The following is a 22,531-nucleotide window of genomic DNA, read 5'->3' on the forward strand; positions in this document are numbered from 1 at the left end:
AATAGCAACAAAAACAGGGTTCAGCTGTAAGGCCTTAAGGATCTTTAGCACTAACTTTGCACTTTGTTTTAGAATCTTATATTTATATCTTTTTAAAATTTTTTTTAACGTTTATTTATTTTTGAGACAGAGAGAGACAGAGCATGAACAGGGGAGGGCCAGAGAGAGAGGGAGGCACAGAATCTGATACAGGCTCCAGGCTCTGCTCTGAGCTGTCAGCACAGAGCCTGACGCGGGGCTCGAACTCAGACCGTGAGATCATGACCTGAGCCGAAGTCGGATGCTCAACCACTGAGCCACCCAGGCGCCCCAACTCTTATCTTTATATCTTATCTCAGGTTTTTTCTCATATTATTTAGACATAAAAATAAAAATGTATGGACATTGACAAAATTCATTTTCGATGTTTCGTTTTTTTTTTTTTTTAATTTTTTTAACGTTTATTTTTGAGTGACAGACAGAGCATGAGTGGGGGAGGGACAGAGAGAGAGGGAGACACAGAATCCGAAGTAGGCTCCAGGCTCTGAGCTGTCAGCACAGAGCCCAATGAGGGGCTCAAAGTCACAAACCGTGAGATCATGATCCGCAGTCGGATGCTTAACCTACTGAGCCACCCAGGTGCCCCATCTTTTGTTTGCTTTTAAACAAATAGTTCTGTATTATTGCATTCCACAGAATTTGACATAAGGATAAATTGGTGGCATCACTCTTAAGCAACGTCTTGGTCAACTATTATAATGTACTAAGCCTGGTTTTTCTTCCTGTGGCAGTAATGTTATCATATCTCAGTGCCTTGGTCCAAGGTGTGGGTTTTTGTGGTTGTTCTTTGAGTTGATCACAACATCCACTAGGTTGGCCTGGTGCAGATAGATGTCTGTATGGTTTCACAAAGGTCTCATGAAGTGGGCTGGTGTCTCAACCCTTGGAATTTATGAATAGGGAGGTGCTCATTCCTACTTATGGGCATAAATTCAGCTCCATTCTTATCTATATGACTTCTTTTTCTCTGAGCGTGTCCAGTGGTATTAGTTTTGTTGTTGTGTTAAAAACCATAATAGAATTTTTCCTATTTTTTTGTGGGTGAACTATGAAACTATGGATGCCCCAGGTGGAGGCTAGAGTTGAGTAAAATAAGATAGCAATATTTTAGATGATGCTTACTTAAAAATATTAATTCTGAGAATTCTACCATGAGAATAGATTTTTTTTGTGCTAAAATACTAAATTGAATATTCCTATACAGAAAGTGTACTTGTAAATTTTGTGGATTTGTATCAATGTCACTATTTTTCCTCTGATTGCTATGTTTTCTTTTAGTTTTTATTTAAATTCCAGTTACTTAACATACAGTGTAATATTAGTTTCAGCTACACAGTATAGTGATTGGGCACTTCCAGTGCTCATCACAAGTGGCCCTTTAGTCCCCATCACCTATTTAACTCATCCCCCACCCGAATTTTCCTCTGATTCCTATTTTGATCCATATTAAGAACTATACATTTCTTACCGATTACTTACTGAATTGTTCTCACCCTTTATAAATACATCTTTAACGTCCATTCATTGGTTTCATTATAATGAATATATAGTTGTATTGAAATTTTTAATTGAGAAAAAAAAGTCTTGCTAACTTTTCTTTTTTAGGTCATCTAAATCTCACCCAGGACCGGTTGTCCATATAAGTGATAACCCAATGGATGAAGGAAAGGTAGAATTTTTTCCTAAAAAATGACTTATTACTTAAATGCATGGATCTTGGTATTTTTTTTAAAAATATGCAAACTGTTCTAGTGCCACATGTATTTACCTTGCAAAGTTGACATTTCTAACAAATGTTGTCCATCATAGACAGTTACTGGTTTATTTAAATATTATGAAGAACAAGAATTAGAATCATTTATAATTTTAAAGAACACAAAAAAACCCTAAGACAAATAAAATGTAATGAGTACAATTCAAAGTTATTTATTTTTGGCATATTAAGATTTTGCGGAAATCTGGCAAAAACTCTTTTCTTTTGCTTTCGGATTATTTTTAACACTTTAATTATACAAATTTTGTAGCATTTATCACATAATGCCTTATGTTAGAGGTGTCTCTGTACTCCTCACTCTTCAATTTTTCTTCATAGATAGCTTAGATTAATACTGTAGAGATTTTTTAAAATATTACTTCACTTTTTATGCTCAAAACCAGTTTCATATAGTCAGTATCTAGCTATTGTTTAGATTGTTTAATACATTTAAAAATAAAAATTCCTTTTCCATGAATCTCTTAACTTAAATAATTTTATGATCTTATCCTACATAAATGCCAGGAAGTTTATCACTATCAAAAGTCAGTGAAATGAAACTTCTAGATTTTGTGAAGGTTTTTCCTTTCCTCAACTAATGGGAGTGGTCTAGCCTGTGTGTTGTATAACACTATTCTTTTATTTGCTACTGGGAAAACAAAGGCATAGCTCTACTGTTTGGAGTTAGCTTGTAATCATACAAATGTATGCTTTGAGAGAAACTTCACAGGAAGCAAGTTACAGTAACCTGTATCTACACTTTATTTTCTTTGATACAAGGTACTTGTTTAGAAGCCTTTAGGTGGGAGGCATGGCAAGAGAATTGAAAACTTCCCTCCCTTCTTTCTGGATTCAGTCACTAAGTCATTTCAGTCGTTTCTTTGCAGTGTCTGTTTTTTATTCAGCCTCATTACGGCCACTGTAGTTCAAGCGTTCCAACCCATTCATGAGTCGTTTCCAGATCAGTCTTCCTAGAATGCTGTTTTAATGTTATTGCTCTCCTTGTTGAAAAGCTTTCATTGGTTCTGCAGTATCTAACAAGATACAGTTTCCTTAAAACATAGCTCCTAGGTTCCACTGTCTTTCATAACACCTTCACCTGAATGCTCTGCTGAAGCAAATAGTTTTTGTTTCCCAGATGTGAGCTGTTCTTTGCTGCCTACCTGCCTCCTGTATGGGAGTTCCTTTGTATGCAATGCTTTTCCACTGAATGCTGTCTGCTGAATTCGTACCCACATTTTGAGGCTTGGATTAAATATATATCTTTCACGATATCTTTGCTGTTAATCCTGACTAAAAATGCTTTCTCTCACTTTCAAATCCATTAGCACCTTAGTTGTGCAAGTTTTACAGTACTTGTCACATATTGCCATGTATTAGAAATATGTGCATATCTCACGTCCTCTGCACTCGAGAGACCCCTTGAGCATAGAGAGATTTACAAAGGTTTATGTTTCCCATAGCACCTGACATAGAAATGGTAATTCCTCAGTATATACTTAATTTATTGTATAAATAAATTACGTATAGCTGCTTGTATCATCCTCACTTTTTGAAACCTGGCATTATGTTATTCTCCTTAGTTTCCAGAGTTAATCTCATCTAAACGTTGTTGAAATATTAAGGTACTAGACTAGTTTATATTGTCTAACCTTTGATTTCTAATAGAAAAGCCCACTTTGTATCAGTGACTCTTCTGCTGTTTCCAAAGATCTTTGTAACATTGTGTCACTAAAGAAAGGCCACGGGGCAGATTCCTTCAAAGCTAACCTTATAGGAGATGCCACCACAGTAAGCAAAGGCCTTGGCTAGGGAAGGTTAGGCATTAGTGTAAACTTACTTAGGATAGTAACAGTAATGACTGCCACTTACTGAATTCTGCTTTATTTTGCGCACTGTGCTTTCTACTTTATATGCACTATTTTATTCGATCCTCTTAACAATTTGTAAGTTAGTTGTCTTCCCGAATTTACAGATGCTGAGGCAGACACTTGGTGTGATTATGTGTTCCAGAGGTACAAAGCTAGATAGCGATAGAGCTGGAATTTTGAATACTGATCGTTCTGATCCCATCCCCAGAGTTATTGATGTTGCAGAGACTCCCATTCATATTGAGTGTACCCACTAATTTTTTTAGGAGAGAAGAAAATAAAAGGAAACTGCTCAACAGTATGTAAATTAACATCTCTGAGAAAAGATTCTAGTGGGAATTAATATTGAAAGAATTTTCCATGTTTAAATACCATATCTTTTAAGTTAGCTCTTCTATTTTTATAATATTTAGGAGATTATGGGGATTAAAGTCTAACCTGTTGACACAGATTTCTAACATTCTTAGGATGTTAGAGCAGGCTAGAGATGTTAAAACTTACTATAACCCTCTTATGTTATTAACATCTGGATGGATAAAATTACTTCCTTAATGTTAAATGGCTACTAAGTAACAAATCTAAGACGAGAGCTTAAGTGACCTATGTCCTGAGCAATCCCGTGCTGTTTACACTGTATATCAACTCTTAAGTTTTATCCTTTTCCATCTCTTATTCCTGAAGTTTCTCTATTACTTCCCCCTCAGAAAATGCCATGTTACATGTCTTAAGGTATTTAGAGGGACTAGGAGAAGGTAAAGGAAACAAATACCAGTTTTCCCAGAAGGAGTATGTATCTCACATTGTCTAGAAAAGAACAGCTTGTATTAGCAAAATTAACTATACTTCCTGACAAGGTGGGGGAAAGTTTGTTAGCTTCAATGATTGTCCTTCCAGATACCCCTGAAGTCTGAAACCCACAAAATTGCCATTTCATTAAAATTATTGGGACTGCCCCAGACTTTGTTCGTATCCCCAGATTACATTACAACTATTAGCTACCTACTAGTCACTTATGTGTTTATTAAACAAATATCTATTGTCTTCTGTGTACTAGGCAATATAATAGATATTAGAGACATATAGATGAAAATGCATGTGTTGGCATAGGAGAAGGAAGATCTTAGTCTGTCTAGAGAAATGGGGGGTTGTCTTACCCAAGGGAGCATCACTAAATTGAGACTTAAAAATGAATAGAAGATCACTCAGAGAATAAAAGAGAAGGAGGTTTCAAGCAAAGGGAATACTGAGATTTGAAAAAGTCAAGTTCGGGGGTTGTGGGCAGAAGAGGTTTGATAGACAGTGGACAGTCTGTAAAGCAAGAACATGCATTCCATTCTGGAATTTATTTATTCCCTCCCAAAATATATTAAGTACCTACAACATATCAGTCAGGCTCAGTGTCTTACGGTGGTGGTGAACAAGATAAGACCAGTCCTTGCCTAAATAGACTAGTATTATAGTCAGTAAGAAAATTCAGCTAAGGAAAAGGCCACTATTGTGTAGCGATCCTTCAGATTAAAAAAATGTACAGAGTGCTGTTGGAGGACATAGGAATGGGATTGACTTACATTTGGTAGGTCAAGGAACGCTTCCCAGAGGAAGTAATAGCTAAAACAACATCTAGATGTTAGTAGGATTGGTCAGGCAAAGAGGGAGACATTGAAATGTGGCCCAGGTGGGAAGGCAGCAAAGGTAACAGAGCGTGAACGGAGAGATGTGCTGGAGTCTATTGGGTAAGAGGGATGTGACAAGGGACGAAGCTGGAGAGGTAAGCAGCAGTCACACCATAGTGAATCTTATAGGTCATATTACTCAGTTTGGACTTTATCCTAAAAGTAATGGTAAGACAATAAAAAAGTTTAAATAAAAGCATGCATTTCCATAATCAGGTTTGCGTTTTAGAACTGTTAAAACACTAGCTACAATAGGGAATGAGTTTAAAAAGGAGCAAAACCGGGGTCGGGAGACTGGGAGACCAGAAAAAAGAACTTTGTGTCTTGAACCAGGAGAGAGGTATTGGAGGTGGGGGAAAGTGGAGAGATAATAGAACGTAATTTTAAAATCACCGGATGATTTTCCCTGATGAGGGAGACTAGAGTTAGGGATGATCCTCCAGGTGTTTGTTAGAGCAACTTAATGAACATTAAGACAGGAAGTAGAGAGAGAGACACAGTGTAGGGGGAAAATAACAAATTCACTTTTGGACACGTTTACTTTGAGGCTCTTACAGAGTTAGTAAAGGGAGCCGTGACCACTGGAATTACGAGTCTGAATCTCACGAGAAGGATCTAGGTTGGATATAACTTGGAACTTATCAATAGATAGATGAGTAAGTGAGATTATCTAAAATGTGTTGAATTAGAGTTTGTAAACTCTAAAGCACCTACAAATGTTAATTTTTGGTTAGTAATTTATTATGTTATGTTAATTAATGAAAATGTACACACCGGACTTCAAAATGGTACTGTTTTCTTTCTCAATAACTAGTTATATATGTTGAGTCACTAATCATCAAACATAAATGTATGTAATATATAATATTAATATATATATAATATATAATATACTGCAGTGCAGTATCCTCATCATTCATATGATTAGCAATGAAGATGTTTAATTATAATTTTATACTTAAAACGTGAATGATAATATTTATCTTTATTGCCACCAAATAAATGTTTCACATAATTAATACCATTCCTAGGTCATGTGGCATTTTCTTTTATTACAGCTTTTGATTGGCTTCGAATCTGGAACAGTGGTGTTATGGGACCTCAAATCAAAGAAAGCCGACTACAGATACACGTATGATGAGGTAATAACATTAGTTTTGCTACTCAAACGTTATTTTTGTCATTTTTCTAGTTCAGAACAGCTTCTCTAAGAACTTAATTGGTGATTTTAGTTGAGGCAACCTTTGTAATTGTAACACTTTTTAAATATATTAAACAGATAATCACATAGCTTAAAAGATTTAAAAAACAAATCTCTTCTCCACCCCTGTCTTTTGGCCTTCTAATCCCTTTACCCCTGGGACTAGTGTCAGCCGTTTATCTCGTTGGTTCTCCTAGAAGTATTCTGTCATTTACCAGCAAATTAATAAATGTATCCTATTTTTTTTTTTTTTTTATTATATACAAGTCATAGTAAACTGTAGACAAGTATAGTTTCACTTGTTTTAAGATCCAAAGAAAGGGGCGCCTGGGTGGCTCAGTCGGTTAAGCGTCTGACTTCGGCTCAGGTCACGATGTCGCTGTCCGTGAGTTCGAGTCCCGCGTCAGGCTCTGTGCTGACTGCTCAGAGCCTGGAGCCTGTTTCCGATTCTGTGTCTCCCTCTCTCTCTGACCCTCCCCCATTCATGCTCTGTCTCTCTCTGTCTCAAAAATAAATAAACGTTAAAAAAAAAAAATTTAAAAAAAAAGATCCAAATAAAGATTGATTGTGGTTGACCAATGTCTTTTAAGTCTCACAAACTGTAGGCCTCTCCTCACCTTTTGCCTTCCCTCCTTACTGCATTCCTTCTTTTTTTTTTTTTTTAATTTTTTTTAACGTTTATTTATTTTTGAGACAGAGACAGAGCATGAACAAGGGAGGGGCAGAGAGAGAGGGAGACACAGAATCTGAAACAGGCTCCAGGCTCTGAGTTGTCAGCACAGAGCCCGACGCGGGGCTCGAACTCACGGACTGTGAGATCATGACCTGAGCCGAAGTTGGCCGCTTAACCGACCGAGCCACCCAGGCGCCCCTGCATTCCTTCTTTATGGCCATTTGTTTGTTAAAGGTAGAGTCTCCCAAAGACTAGATTTTTCTGGCTCCGTCCCTCTTGTGTTTAACTTTTTTTTTTTTTTTGCCCCTAGATTTCCTATAAAATGGATAGTATGCTGAGGCTTGATCGAATTCAGATTCATTTTTCATTTTTAGCGAGACTTCTTCATAAATGATGCTGATGCTTTTCTGTTAGGTGGAGTGTTAGTGTCTGTGAGGTGAGCAGGCAGTGTTGTTCAAGGCCTAGATTTATTAATGGATAGAGGTTGCAAAACGAAGGTGTAATTCTGTAATTCCTCCTCTACTTATTAACTCAGACACTTGAATGTAAAGAGAAACTTCTTCTCATCTACTATTTGGTTAATAGTAGTACAGTTCTTAAGAAAAGCATCAATGATTCTCTCATTTTACTTCGATATTTACTCTAAAGGGGTTGTTCTCTAATAATCTCAATGATGACCAATTTGTTCTTGCTTCTAGTTTCACTATGTACTTAAGGATTTAAACATGTTTGCTCTCCTTTGACACGTTGAAGTTACTATTCTTACTGATTTTCAGATTGTTCCATTTTTGGTCAGTGAACCTCCTCCTTTTGGTTCCTGAATTCTTTGGTGATAATAGTCATGGATAGCTTCCCTGCCATTATTATAACAAAGTGTAACTATTAATTTTGCATATTTTTGTTTCAAACTTAGGATTTTTTTCTTATGAAATGTGGCTCAGTCAGTGTGAAATGGTATCCAGTAACTGTAGTCTGGGGATTAGTAAGGGTCATGATTTCTAATTCAATGACTAGAGCTAGGAGGTGTATAAGTGGTTTTTCTTGTTTTTAAAATAAAATATGTCATGTCTTCGTATTGATGCTTTCAGTTACTTAAATAGCAGATGACATTGAGAAACTATAGTAGTACTTGGAATACTTTATTAATATTTGCATGGTATCTTTGTAAGCAGAACTAAAAGAGAATTTCCTTTGTTTTCATAGCAGCATCCTTTGTGTCTATTTTTTTCATAGTTTTTTAAGTTTTTATTTATAAGCAGCGTGTGGCTCAATAATCAAGATCTTGTTGAAAGTATAAAAAAAATATTTTTAATAGAAGGTTCCTATAATTTCATTGAAAGTTTTGACCTGTAAATCTATTTTGTACATTAAAGTCAGAGCAGATTTTAAAAACTAAATTGAACGAGATGATAGTAAACGTTGATAGTTTAAAATAGTTCAAGATTAAATCGAATGAGATAATAGTAAACGTTGACCTGTGTATGAGTGGAGCTCTTAAGTTTCAGTTATGTGGTTTTGTGCTGCACTCAGCAGTTCTGCCATATTCCAGTAGGGCAGCTTTTAAAGTCAATTGACCATTAAGAACTAGGAGTGTTATCGACTTGAGTTGAGAAGTTATTTAAAGAGGACCTAGGAGAGTGATTTTAATTTTTTTTTTTTTTTTTTTTTTTTTTTTTTTTTTTTTTTTTTTTAGGCAGAATAATATTAGAACAAAAATTGAAAGGTTACATACTTTGGTCATATAAAAATATTTCTCAGATAGTTTTTAAGTGGCTCAGAGGTATAAAATAACTTTCTAATCAAAAAAGGGTCTCTCCAGATTTTAAAAATCACCTCATTACTGTGAGAGATGGGTAACATGTTGGAGCTCAGTCTGAGGTTTTTTTTTTTAGTTGATCTTAGTTCCAAATCTGTGTTTCTGTCTTAGAGTTTTAGTTGATTTAAAAAATCTGTTCTAGGGGTGCCTGGGTGGCTCAGTCGGTTAAGCGGCCGACTTTGGCTCAGGTCATGATCTCGAGGTCAGTGAGTTCGAGCCCTGCGTCGGGCTCTGTGCTGACAGCTCAGAGCCTGGAGTCTGTTTCAGATTCTGTGTCTCCCTCTCTCTCTGACCCTCCCCCATTCATGTTCTGTCTCTCTCTGTCTCAAAAATAAATAAAAAACGTTAAAAAAAAAAAAATTTTAAAAAAAATCTGTTTAAAAAAAAAATCTGTTCTAATCAATGCAACCAGTTTTTTTCTGATGGGATATTGATTGTAACTACTTGATAATTTAAGTTTAGCTATAGTTTTTTCTGAGAAACTATAAGAATACATTGTTTTCATGAATGTGTTGCTAATACATATATCACTATTATATTATCCTCATGCTGGCTTAAGGAATAAAAAGAATTAAAACAGTGTCAATACCGTATTAAATTTCATTTGCGTTATGAGAGGGCTAATGGGAATGTAAAGGTTGTAACATGTTGACTTTAGCTTGGAAAATAGGAAAAGGTTAAAGTTGAAAATTATAATATTGATTGTGTATAGCTTGGTGTTGAGATTTTGTTTCTAAAAATGGAATTCTTCACCCCTCTTCTATAGGCTATTCACTCTGTTGCTTGGCATCATGAGGGAAAACAGTTTATTTGCAGTCATTCAGACGGCACCTTGACTATATGGAATGTGAGGTCCCCAGCAAAACCTGTACAGACAATCACTCCACATGGTAAGAATGTATCCCTTTGAACGCTACAAAAATTGTGTACATTAAACTATTTTGAATTTGGATTTTTTGTTTTGTTTTTGAGGATAAAGATAAGGGTTTTTTTAAGGAAATTAAAAATATATACACATATGGAAATAAAATGTAACAACCAGCTGATAAACTCTCTAAGTGTATTTACAGTTGATACTTCAAATTTGAACTTTGAGAAAATGAATGGCACATTGTCTTCCGAATATTGTTTGTCCAGTAGTCCAAAAAGTGAATAATTTTGTGAAAGATATAGGACTTACTTTAAGCCTTTCTCATCTTAAAGTTATCACTTGCAAGTTGCGTGCAGCTTGTGTGTGTGCAGCTTGTGTGTGTGTGTGTGTGTGTGTGTGTGTGTGTGTGTGTACTGAAACACTTTGAACTCTACATAAGGTAATTTTATGCATTGAAGAATTATGTCAGAGGTTCCCAAGGTCACCCCAAGTTTGATGATTTACTAGTGAGACTCCCAGGACTCAGCAAAGGGATGAAGAGTAAAATCAACAAAGGGAAAAGGTACACGAGGTAAAGTCTGGAGGAAGCTTCCAATAGCCCTCTCCCAGTGAAGTGACACAGGACATGTTTACTTGCTCTAGCAATGAGTTGTTACCAGATATGTGAAATGTTGTCTAACCTGGAACCTCATATGAGCCCAGGGGTTCGGAGTTTTTATTGGAGTCTCTCCACCAACACTTTCTGCTTTAGCGCATACCAAAATTTCAGATGCCCAGAAAGAAAGCAGGGATTCGTCATAAATTGTTTTGTTCATACAGAAAGCATAGGCACACTGTGTCACCCTTATCAGAATCGGAATTGTGGAAACCATCTCAAAAGCCAGTTACCAGATGCCAACCAAGAGCTAACCCTGCAAGCCAACCTTTCTAGGGATAGCAGTCTCAAGCTTGCTGTGTTAATTCTTTTCTGCGCAAGCTGTATTGACAGAACCTCTTTTTTTTTTTTTTTTTTTTTTTTAATTTTTTTTTCAACATTTATTTATTTTGGGGACAGACAGAGACAGAGCATGAACGGGGGAGGGGCAGAGAGAGAGGGAGACACAGAATCGGAAGCAGGCTCCAGGCTCTGAGCCATCAGCCCAGAGCCTGACGCGGGGCTCGAACTCACGGACCGCGAGATCGTGACCTGGCTGAAGTCGGACGCCCAACCGACTGCGCCACCCAGGCGCCCCGACAAAACCTCTTAAGAAGGTTTTATTAGGGTGTTTATGAAGAGATTATGAAGACCTTCTTTGAGTTTTGAATGAAGCTTAGGAATTTGTATTTCTTTATTAATCTGCACTCTCCAACCACCCTAAGAGATTCTTAACCAGTGAATTTAGGGAGATTAAAGGAATTGTTCTTTTTTGGTAGTATATTGAAGAATATCCTGTAATATTGCTAATATTTTATTGTTTGCTTTAAAATAATCAGTTCCTACTTTTAAAAAACATTAATCTAAATTATTGCAACATAGAAATTAAAGAAACAGTAAAATTAACGGTTTATCTACCTGTGTCAGGATGGGTTTTTAGAGTTGTTTTCTAGAAAAAAATAGTAATTCTTAAAGCCACACATTGTGATATACTTTACCATTGCTTTGTGGTAGCAGTCTTCCAGGAAAACTATTTTAAATTTGCAACAGGTCTATTTATGTGTGCATCCAGAGGATAGCCCTTAATGATTAAGGTTCCAGTTTTTCTTAATATATTTTCATTTTTTATTAGTGCCTAGTTCTCTAGTCTTGGTGATACTCCTAGGAATTCCCTTAAATTTTAGGATCTCCTAAGACCTCTATATCCTAAGAATCCTGAAAACCAAAAAGTAGATGATTAGTTTCAAACCTTTCATTTCAAATCCAGGAGAAAATGAAACTAGTATCAAAGATGATAGAAATATACGACATTGGTTTTGCAGTTTTAAGTTTATCTAAATTTTTATCTTTTTATGTAAGAATAGTACTTTTTTTTTCTTTTTAACTGTTTGAGAGTAAGTTGTTGACATACTGCTCAGTCACCCCCAAATATTCCAGTATCTATCTCTTAAAAATAAGAACATTCTCCTGTATCACCACCTTTTGCCTTTTATCAAAAGGGTCTATATGCAGATTACATTTAGTTGTCATGTTTCTTCAGTGTCTTTCCAACTGGAACAGTTCTTGAGCCTTTTCTTGATTTTCGTAACTGACAAATTTTGAATATTGTAGGTTAGTTATTTTATAGAATATGCCTGCATTTAGTTTTGTCTGATGTTTTTTCATGCTTAGATTCAGATTGCACTTTCTCAAAAGGTTTGCTTTCTTTCTGCTGCCTTCCGAGTGGAACTTGTGTTTGATATGTTCACATTGATGGTATCTTATACCTTGGTCCCTTGATTAAACTTCTGTTAGAGCTCTCTATTACAGCATTCGTTTTCCCTTTGAAATTGATAACTATTTTAACTTGTATTTGTAATCAGTAAATATTTTGATTTGAAGGCAGTACTTTGAGACTGTATCAACATACTGTTCCTCCTCAAAATTATACCCTCTGTTTTTAGCACCCATTGTTGTTTCTTGGCTGGATTAACTTTACTGTGATAATTGCCAAATGTTGACTTTCTTGTTTAATCTTGATCCCTTTTTATGCCAAAATCTTAGCTCTTTGAGAGCAGATTTTCAGAAGTGGCATAAAGTTTCTATAGAGTTTGTAGTATCTTAGCAAAGTCACTAGCTAAAATTATTTTTAAATGAATAAGACAGAATATTTGTAGTAATATGTTCTTTTCAAAATTAGAATCCAAATAAAGTGTAAATAAGTTTTTTCTGTGGCAGGTGTGAAAAAGTAGGATGGCATTTATTGCATATAATAGCAGTCTAAAAATGTATATGATCAGAAGTACTCTTAATAAAATACAAATTATTTTCAATAGTAATAATGTTTACTGCTTATTGCTAAGGGTAGGTAACCTACCAGAGTTAAGTTTATGTTAATAACTGATTTCAGTGACAAAACTAAATACATTTTTATACATTAAACTAGAAAAATGTGTTTTTCATGCCGTAACAAGGTGTCATATATTCCATATATAACCATACTTGTGGTGTATAATTTGGGTGTACTAAATGTCTGCTTCGATGGATTGAAATTTAGGGTTATTTTCTCATTAGTGTCTTCTGTTGTGGTCTCTTGCTTTTACTTTCTAACAGTTATGGTAAATTACTTTAAATATACTAGACTTAAAATTTTGTCCATTTTGATTTTTTTTTATATTTAAACCCATTTAATGGTTGGGTATCTCCTTCTTAAAAAGCATTTGTAAGCATTACCTTGATAGTCAGGAAATGATTGTACTTTAAGACTTCTGCCAGTACTTTTATTACATGATGTTCAAGGTAAGGAATAGCTTGAGATTTCCTTGAAGAATTTGTTCAGAAGACGTAATCAACCTAACATGAGGTTTTAAAGTCAGAAGATTTGTGGTCAAGCCCTGGTTCCCTAGTTTCTAGATCTGTGGCCTTTGGGAAGTCAGTTAATATTTCTGAACCTCAACATCCTCAATTATAAATGGGGATAATAAATGAATTTAGCCTTCTGACATGGTTGTTGTGGGGATTATTTTTACTTAAATTCAGCATATTGGGGCTACCATGTGATAGGCACTGTTCTATATCCTGGATCAAATAAACAAAATATAAGTGAAAGTACCTGAAAACTGTGATGTGCTATACATATGTGATTATAATAATTATAAATCTGGGTCTGGTATTTATTTGATAGGATAGTACCGAAAGATTTTTAGACTATTGTTCCCCAAAATATATTTCACAATACAAATTTTTCTTACGTTAATGAATTTTTTGGTGAAAAAGCATGTTATAGTAGAAGATTAGGAAATGCTGAATTAAAATTGAGCATTTTCTTCACTGTAATACTTCATAACCTTTAATGTGTGCTATGAATTTCTAAGTATATATGTATATACACGTACACACATATAGGTACATCCCTATATATATTATTTATACGGTTTACAAATGCATTTATTTTATGTGGCTTTTCACAAACTGACTTTAGTATCTTTTATTTGGAGGACATCTTGTGGTTCTCTAGTGTTCTATGAAATACGCTTTGGGGAATGATGGGCTTGAACTATAACTGAATCGTAAGATAGTTCTCCAGATGTGTTAGCTATTATGTTCCAGTTACCTTTGGATGATATCTTTCATAGCTAAAGTTGTTTGCCGGACTCTTCTTCTGAGGGGCACAGCAGTTATCTAGATAGTAAAGATCAGATGTCCAGTAAAGGAAAATAATTTGAATTCATTTAAGATAATTTTTTGACATAATGTTGGATAACTTTACAATGCATATAAAGATGGTTGATAGTTACATTTTTTCAGAAAGTTTTCATTCGTGTGTCTGAAATACTTAACAGGTGATTTTTAACTAAAACAGTGATAGCTCCCTTTAATCTAGTTTTTATGAATTCCAGAGAACATTTCTTTGGCAATCAGACAACCTGGAATGTAACTCTAGCTTTGCTATGTGTGAAATAACTTTGTGGAGGTAATTACTATTCTCTGGGACTTAGTGTCATCTAAGGTGAACAAGGTTATTTTTAAGGTGTAAAGTTTTGTGAATCTGTGGAAATAAAGCAGTATTTGTTCCATCTACTGACTGCAAAGTCATTTCATCTTGGTGGGCTATAAATGCTGTATTTCATATGGTAAGCCTAAGGGTGAGTTCCGCTTTTCTCTTTTTACCTGTTTGTCTCCTAGGACAGACAAGCTTTCATAATTTAGGAGGGAAGAACTTGATAGTCCTGGAATGGCTCACATATTTACCCTGAAGCAATCATAATGATTCTATGATTTGCTGGTTCAGGGCACCACAGGATCTCCCCTCTAATCCTGGGTATGTGTGTGTCAATCAGAGTGAGATTTTTCTGATTGTCACCTTCATCAAAATCAGATGATTCTCAAAGGAGATAGACGTGATAGATGGTTAAAATCAATAGATGTCCATTAAAGGACATGATATTTTAAAATTTATTTCCTAAACTTATTAATTCGTACAGTCTAATCTACTTATTAAGAAATAAACCAAGGTTGGGAAACTTTAATTCTGTTAAGTGTCACTGAAGAGAAAATAAAATCTTACATAAGTAAAAGTCAATACAGTATCTTAAAGATATGACATACAAAAAATTGTATTAGTCTACCTTTAAGATTCACCTGAAGCATAAAACATTCAATAAATAATAAAACCATACTGCAGTTCTTTATATAGTTCATTACAAAGTTTGCTCAGTTTATGAATTTGAAAGGACTTACCAGACTCCACAGAGCATATGCAAATAAAGCTTTTATTTCAAGGCACAGGATATCATCCTGCAGCAGGAGAAACATAATGCAGGTAAGCATTCTGAGAGACGTCCCATATCCAACCTCCCACAGGCACTTACATGTACACAAGGATCGTGCTGAGTCTCCCTCCAACCACCATCTGACTTCTGAGGAACTCAATTTACCCTTTGAGTGATCAAGCCAGTCTTGCCAAACCAATTAGGCCCATTGCCAGCCATCAGTAAAACTGTTACACTCGGGGTTACCAGGGGAGTTTTGGGGCGTTTTGGAACTTGAACAAGCATATCATAACTCCCATTGCCCTCGGCCAAGAGTCAAACTACATATTCAGATATCTCCAGTCCAGCTGGGGTGTCTTCACACTCATTAAAGAAAGAACACCCTCCCCGTTTCAGACTAGTATTGTTAACGGTGTGATTCTCCAGTTGGAATCATTTTATTTTCTAGAACATCACCGTCCAATAGAAATGTAATGCAAGCTGCATGTGTAGTTTTAAATTTATTAGTAACTATACCAGTAACTGTTGAAAAAGGTCAAATTAGTTTTAATAATGTTTGAGATATTTCACATTCTTTTTTTATACAAACTTGAGATATTTCACATTCTTTTTTTATACTCTTTGAAATATATGTACTTTACAATTATACCACATCTTGGACTAGCCACATTTTAGGTGTTCAGTAGCCGTGTATGAGTGGTGGCTACCACGGTGGACTTTGTGATGGAGACCTAAATGATTTTACAATGAGAAACAAAATCTATATTTTGGAAATACTACTTTGATGGTAGTGCATCAGTTGAGCTGGCAGAAGAGGGAGACCAATTAAGAAGCTTTTATAAACAATAAATAATGAAGATTTCAATTGTGACAACAAATGGGAAGAAATGGACATACGTGAATACAATTCTGGAATTTAATCTACAGGGCTTAGACCAATTCTTTGTGGCTGGGTGGTTTACAGGAATGGGGAGCAGGGCATAGTAAGAGATAAGAAATCAGATGTGACAAGGAGGTTTATATGATTTATTAAGTTGTTTTATAATTAACCAGCTCTTTTCAACAACTTATCAAGGCAGTTCACAGGTATTTGAACAAGCACAAGCTGAATAAGCACAGATTTTTGCTGCTCAGGTGACATAGCAAGTAAGAAGTAAAATGACACCTAGTGGTGAAATCAGGTGATCCTCTAAACATCCTGTATATGTGCTGTATTAAATCTTATGCCTTGTTACTTACTTGATTTAGAAAATAGTTAATCTAGGATTACAGATGAATAATTTTTTCTGTAATGAAGCAATGATTGGTGACATAATTTTAAAAATCTGAGTTGGAAAAAAAACAAAACAAAACAGACTATGCTGATCAAAAGGACTCATTAATGTCCACACAAGATTAATGAAGAAAGGTGACTATAAAAACTGCAACATTTTTGACTTACGGAGATAATGAAACTACTCTGTAGCATCCTTATAGGGGGTGGGAAAAAAAGTTTACTTATAAAGAAATAAAAATCAGACTGGCTTTAAATTTCATTATAAGTTTAAATGCTGGACATGGTGGAACAACATGGAAGACGATTGAGCAAGACAAAAGCTAAGAATTTTGTACCTAGCTGTGTTCTGTGCATGACATATAAAAGCTCCAACTTGTAAGGATTCAGTAGATACACCACCCAATGTCCTTCTTTAAAACTCATCCTAGCCACTGAAAGAGTGGTGGTGAATACTGAAATAAATTAAATTGAGTTACAGTTGAATAATTGTTTACTTCATGAAGCAAAATGTATACAAAAGTAACCTTTGAGAAAATAAATATAAAATTTATGTCCGCATTCTCAAGTTTTATCAGTCTGACACTTTCATTAGAACTTTGGGGGGTAGTAGGAGAATAAAGGCCAGATGCTGGCTGTCAGAGCAGACATTTAACTTACTGAAAGGCCCTACATTTCTGAACATACTGAAATAGTGGTTAAAATTCTGTGTTCCTTATACAGTGTGAGGGACTAATTTTCAGATTTAGGTGTCCTTTTTTTCTACCTTTCTTTTTCTCTCAATTCCCCTTCCCCACTCAGTAAACCAGTCTTCTCTCCTAGCAGTCCTTTCCAGTCCCTCGGTCTGGTGTTCTGCTTACTTTGTCACTGGCCACTTGGTTTTTGTAAATTAGGATGCCAGAGGTTCAAGTTTCATTACATTGTCATTTCATACAGAGGGGAAGAGATGATTCCCTGGGATCTTGAGGCAGGATTAGATGCTCTAATACCAGTTGGCAGGTGTGTATTTATAAAAATTTAATGTAATAAAGGTGACATTTTGAATCCGTGGGAAAGCTATGATGGTTCAATAAATAGTGCTGGTAGGTGCATACCTCTATCACAAGTCTTCAAATTGTACACTTTAAATCTGTGCACTTTGCTGTCTGGCAATTACAGCTCAATAGAACTATAAAAATAGCTCTGAAATTGTTAGAGGAAAAATACTTTCCCTGTGCCAAAATAAACTTCAGAAAATAATGAAATGTAATGAGTGAGACTGTAAAGCAATTATAAGATACTGCAAAAAGAAATGTAAATGATGTGGGGCAGGGAAGAACTTCCTAATAAGCATGAAACCAAGGAAGGGAAACCAAGGATCCCATAAATGTGATCGTATCTTGCCAGTCCCTTCTCCCTCAGCCTTTCCCCATGTTAGCAGCCCAGTCCCCTTTCCTGTCCTACTAGGTACACTGTCAAAAATCTTACAGGTGTTCTTCCAAAATAAATATACTTCTAAAATTATATATATTAGTACATGTATATATGTAAATATGAGGGTTTGGGCATTGTTTTGCAAAAAACAGAATTATATTAGTCTTTTTTGTATGTTTTCTGAATCCAGCGTACTTGAGGAAAGTCTCTTCGTGTCATCTGGCATAGTTCTAGTTCCTTCATCTTAATAGTCATGATATAGCCAATTGTTTGTGTCCCAGTTTTTCCCAGTGTTCAGCCATTCCAAAATAATGGACGTTCACTTTATTTTCAGTTCTTGAAAATACACTACAAGTTATGTTGTTATTACCATCTTGTACATATTTGGTGGGTATTGGTCCTTTTGTTTTTTTTTTTTTTTTTTTTTTTTTTAATTTTTTTTTCAACGTTTATTTATTTTTGGGACAGAGAGAGACAGAGCATGAACGGGGGAGGGGCAGGGAGAGAGGGAGACACAGAATCGGAAACTGGCTCCAGGCTCTGAGCCATCAGCCCAGAGCCCGACGCGGGGCTCGAACTCCCGGACCGCGAGATCGTGACCTGGCTGAAGTCGGACGCTTAACCGACTGCGCCACCCAGGCGCCCCGGTCCTTTTGTTTTTATGGAATAAATGCTTAGGAGTAGAATTGCTGTTCCTAAGGGTTAGAGTTTTAAGTATTTTTTTAAAAAAAATTTGAATGTTTATTTTTGAAAGAGAGAGAGGGAGAGAGACAGAGCATGAGTCGGGGAGGGCAGAGAGAGAGGGAGACACAGAATCCGAAGCAGGCTCCAGGCTCTGAGCTGTCAGGACAGAGCCCGATGTGGGGCTCAAACTCCCTAACCGCGAGGTCATGACCTGAGCTGAAGTCAGCCGCTTAACCAACTGAGCCACCCAGGCGCCCTATAAGTATTTCTACTTTTAATTAATGTTCTCAGGCTGCCTTTCAAAGAGACTGTATCCATTACACATTTCCTTCAGCCATGTATGAGTACTTCTTTTACAACATTCCTGCTAACAGTAGACATTATAGCCCATTTTACTTCTGCATTTTCCTTTTTTTTTTTTTTTTAACTTCCTCTTTGCTCAAGGTTTCAAAATCAATCAAAGAGTGACATCCTTCTTTCCTAGGTATTTTCTGAGCATGCACATGACCTTGCACCTGTATGCAACCTTTCAGTCCTAGCATATGTCTAGTTTTTCAGGATTTTCTTTAAATTCTTGCCCAGGCTCTTACTTGACACACCTGAAACCACAGCCTGAGGCAACTGTGATACCACCAGCAAATTGTTATTATATCTGTGCTGCCCTGCAGGTATGAGACCTTCTGTCTCCCTAAGCTGATGTCTGTGTCAAATGAAATTGCCACGATATCTTGGGAATAGTTTCCAGGGAGCTGTGAGTTGGGACAAAATATCAATGACTGTGGTCTAACAAAGCTGGTTTTGATGGAATTGCGAAATTTCAACCCTCTGTGATGGCATGTATTATTGCTTTTTCCTGTTTGCCCAGTCACTGAGCTGGGGAGTGAGGAGGATGGGAATAGCCTTTCATCAGAACATCCCCCCCCCCCCCGCCACCCCGAGGTTCCATCATTCTGTTGGGTAGACAATGTTCCACTTGTTTTGTGACTTCACAGTTCTGAAGTGGTTAACTTTAGTTGCTAGTATTTCAGTTTTTGTGGGAGAGCGAGTTCACAGAGGTCCTTACTTTGTCATTCTGGAAGTCACCTTTCTTTCCTAGTTTTTCTTAGCTTATTCATAGGTAGTGAGCCGACCATGTGAACTTTAAGGTCATTTTGTGCAAATCCAAGAAAAGCTGTTGGAATTCTAATTACATTAAATTTGTGAATTAATTTTGGAAGAATTGGCATTTTAAGATTTTTAGTTTTCTTAACTGGACACATGATTAAGACTGATAGACTTGATTATTTAAATGTATACTTTTGTGCAGTTTTTTAAATTTTCTAAGAATTCGGTTGTAAATGAGTCTAGGAAAAATACCTGTAATATATGATGGATATAGTGTTAATGACCTTTGATTAGCATTTTTAAATGTAAAGAAGGTAAGATATAAGCATAGGTAAAGGACATAAGGTATTTTTCAAAGAAGATATACAGATGACCAGAAAGGCAAAGAATACTCAGTTAGAGATTAAAACAACACAAATTAAAATGAGATACCCTTTCCACTTAACAAAAACAAAACAAAAGAAAACATTGTTTGCTAAGAGTGTGGCAAACTATGTTCTTACACTGCTGTTGGATGTATGAATTGGTATAACCTGTTTGGAATATAGTTTGACCCACATATCCCTTTTCCTAAGAATTAATCCTTAGGAAAAATCATCAATTTACACACTCATTAAATAGTAACTGAGTGCCCACTTTATGCCAAATAATGTTTGTCACCAGGAATACATCAACAGAAACACATACACACTTAAAACCTTTGCCTTCATGGCATTTACATTCTTGTCGGTGAGGCAAACAACAATAAAATTTAAACAATGAAAGTTTATTAGAATGAGCAGGTGTGCCAAGAGGCAGGGGGAAGGTGGGAGAGAAGTATGGGGTAGAGGCATGTGTTTGGGATCTCCCAAGAATATTACAATAATGTTGAGAATGATTAATCTCTACGAAGGGGACTATGTTTTATTTGCTTTATATTTTTCTGTGTTGTTTCTACAATGAATATGTAGAAATAGCAGAAATAAAACTTTTTTTAAAATAAAATTCTTTCACAGTATGAGTTTCTGACATTTTATAGAGCTTGGTTTATTTTAGCAGTCTCTTCAGACATTACAGTGGATGGATCCTACTTTAGAATAAATATAAATGAAGTTATTAGCATAGGGTTTAATTTTACAACCTGTCACCCTTGGGTAAAATATGGCTTAATTTATTTTTTTAAATCTAGCTATTTTAAAACTTGAATTCATTTACAAAATTGAAATTCTGTTTGCTTATCTGTAATTAAGAACATTGGAAAGGCTATCAATGTCTCTTTTCAAGAATTTTGTCACATAAATGTACTAAGTTACTCATTTACTTTGCAGCACTGAATTTCAAACAGTAAAAATTACTTGATCATTTTAAGTATTTTATATTGAAAACTTCTTTCAAAATTGTTTAAAAATGTTTCATGGTTGATTTCATTATACTTTACTTTCATTTTATATATTACCTATCAATTTAAGAATTTAGAGTAATTTAGAATTTTAGAATTTAATGCAGGAAAATATATTTTAGGAAAACAGTTAAAGGATGGGAAGAAGCCAGAACCATGCAAACCTATCCTCAAGGTGGAATTCAAAACGACTAGATCTGGGTAAGATTTTACTTCATTGCCAATATTCATTGTATATAATTACTAAAATAGCACTAAAGGCTATTTTATCATTATGTTTTAAAGCCTACTTTAGAATATTCTAGCCCAGTCTTAAATTTTATGCATGCTTTATTTAATGAAATAACTAAAATTGGTAAATTTAGGATAAAGTATTTCTTTGTATTCTCTTTGTCTTTGGTAGTTTTGTAATGTATCTTGGAAAGTTTGAATAATCTTTCTTGTTAAACATTATACATTCAGTTCAGTTACTCTTTAGCAACAATGGTTGTTACTATTCACTACTATTCACAGTAGTATTCACTACTGAAAACTGGAACAAGCAGTGAAAAAATATTTAAAACTTAACCTATTTATACTATATATGTTAATTATGAAAGTTATGTGTGTTTTTCACAAATCTCATCCTGAGAATATTTGGCAAATACAAAAACACATACGGTTTAAATATTAAAGGAAGTTTGTCAGTTGTATTTTGTATTTCTTATATGTACCAGATGTTTAAATGTATAATAAAGGGAAAAATTATAAATGTTTGTTAAAAAATTCCACCTCATTAACCCCTGAAAGAAGCCTTTTATTTATGTTCTAGTTCCCCAGGAAGAGTGTGTGGTTTTATTTATCATAGCTATGTAAGGGAGTGAATTTATGTAGTGTATACAGAGCATTGGTTCTCAAATTGTGGTCCTTGGAACAGCAGTATTAGCTGAGAACTTGTTAGAAATGCAAATTCTCAGACTCTTCCCCACACCTTCTGGATCAGAAACTATCTGTGGGTGGAGCCAACCCATCTGTATTTTAATTAGACTGAGAGGAGATTCTGATGCATGGAAATTTAGAACCCTGGCATATGTTTTCTTTTTTAAGTTTATGTATTTTGAGAGAGAGAAAGAGCACACAGGGGTAGGGGCAGAGAGAAAGAGAGACAGAATCCCAACAGGCTCTGCACATCAGCACAGAGTCCAGTGTGGGGCTTGGTCTTACAAACCGTGACATCATGACCTGAGCCGAGATCAAGAGTTGGATGCTTAACTGCCTACACCACCCCGGCGCCCCAGTTTTTAAATACCAGCTTATAACCACTGGTTGTTATAACTGTGGTCCACTTACCTCGATTTACTCGTCTTCTAATCGTATTCATTTTAGCCCTATTCTCATTTGAGAAAGACGGTGGCTGA

The 22,531-nt window shown here is 35.5% G+C and overlaps 1 protein-coding gene across 4 annotated transcripts in view; it reads left to right on the plus strand.

The window, feature by feature from the left end:
- STXBP5 (syntaxin binding protein 5) overlaps positions 1 to 22,531 on the plus strand; it is a 173,152-nt gene that overhangs the window by 54,808 nt on the left and 95,813 nt on the right. For all 4 annotated transcript variants that reach the window (XM_045499950.1, XM_045499948.1, XM_045499949.1 and 1 more), the window contains exons 6-9: positions 1,645 to 1,708; positions 6,395 to 6,478; positions 9,793 to 9,916; positions 21,257 to 21,335. In XM_045499950.1, coding sequence (XP_045355906.1) covers positions 1,645 to 1,708; positions 6,395 to 6,478; positions 9,793 to 9,916; positions 21,257 to 21,335 — 351 coding nt within the window. The remainder of the gene's footprint in view (positions 1 to 1,644; positions 1,709 to 6,394; positions 6,479 to 9,792; positions 9,917 to 21,256; positions 21,336 to 22,531) is intronic.

Source organism: Leopardus geoffroyi, chromosome B2 (assembly GCF_018350155.1).
Source record: "Leopardus geoffroyi isolate Oge1 chromosome B2, O.geoffroyi_Oge1_pat1.0, whole genome shotgun sequence".
In the NCBI taxonomy this organism is placed as follows: domain Eukaryota; kingdom Metazoa; phylum Chordata; class Mammalia; order Carnivora; family Felidae; genus Leopardus; species Leopardus geoffroyi.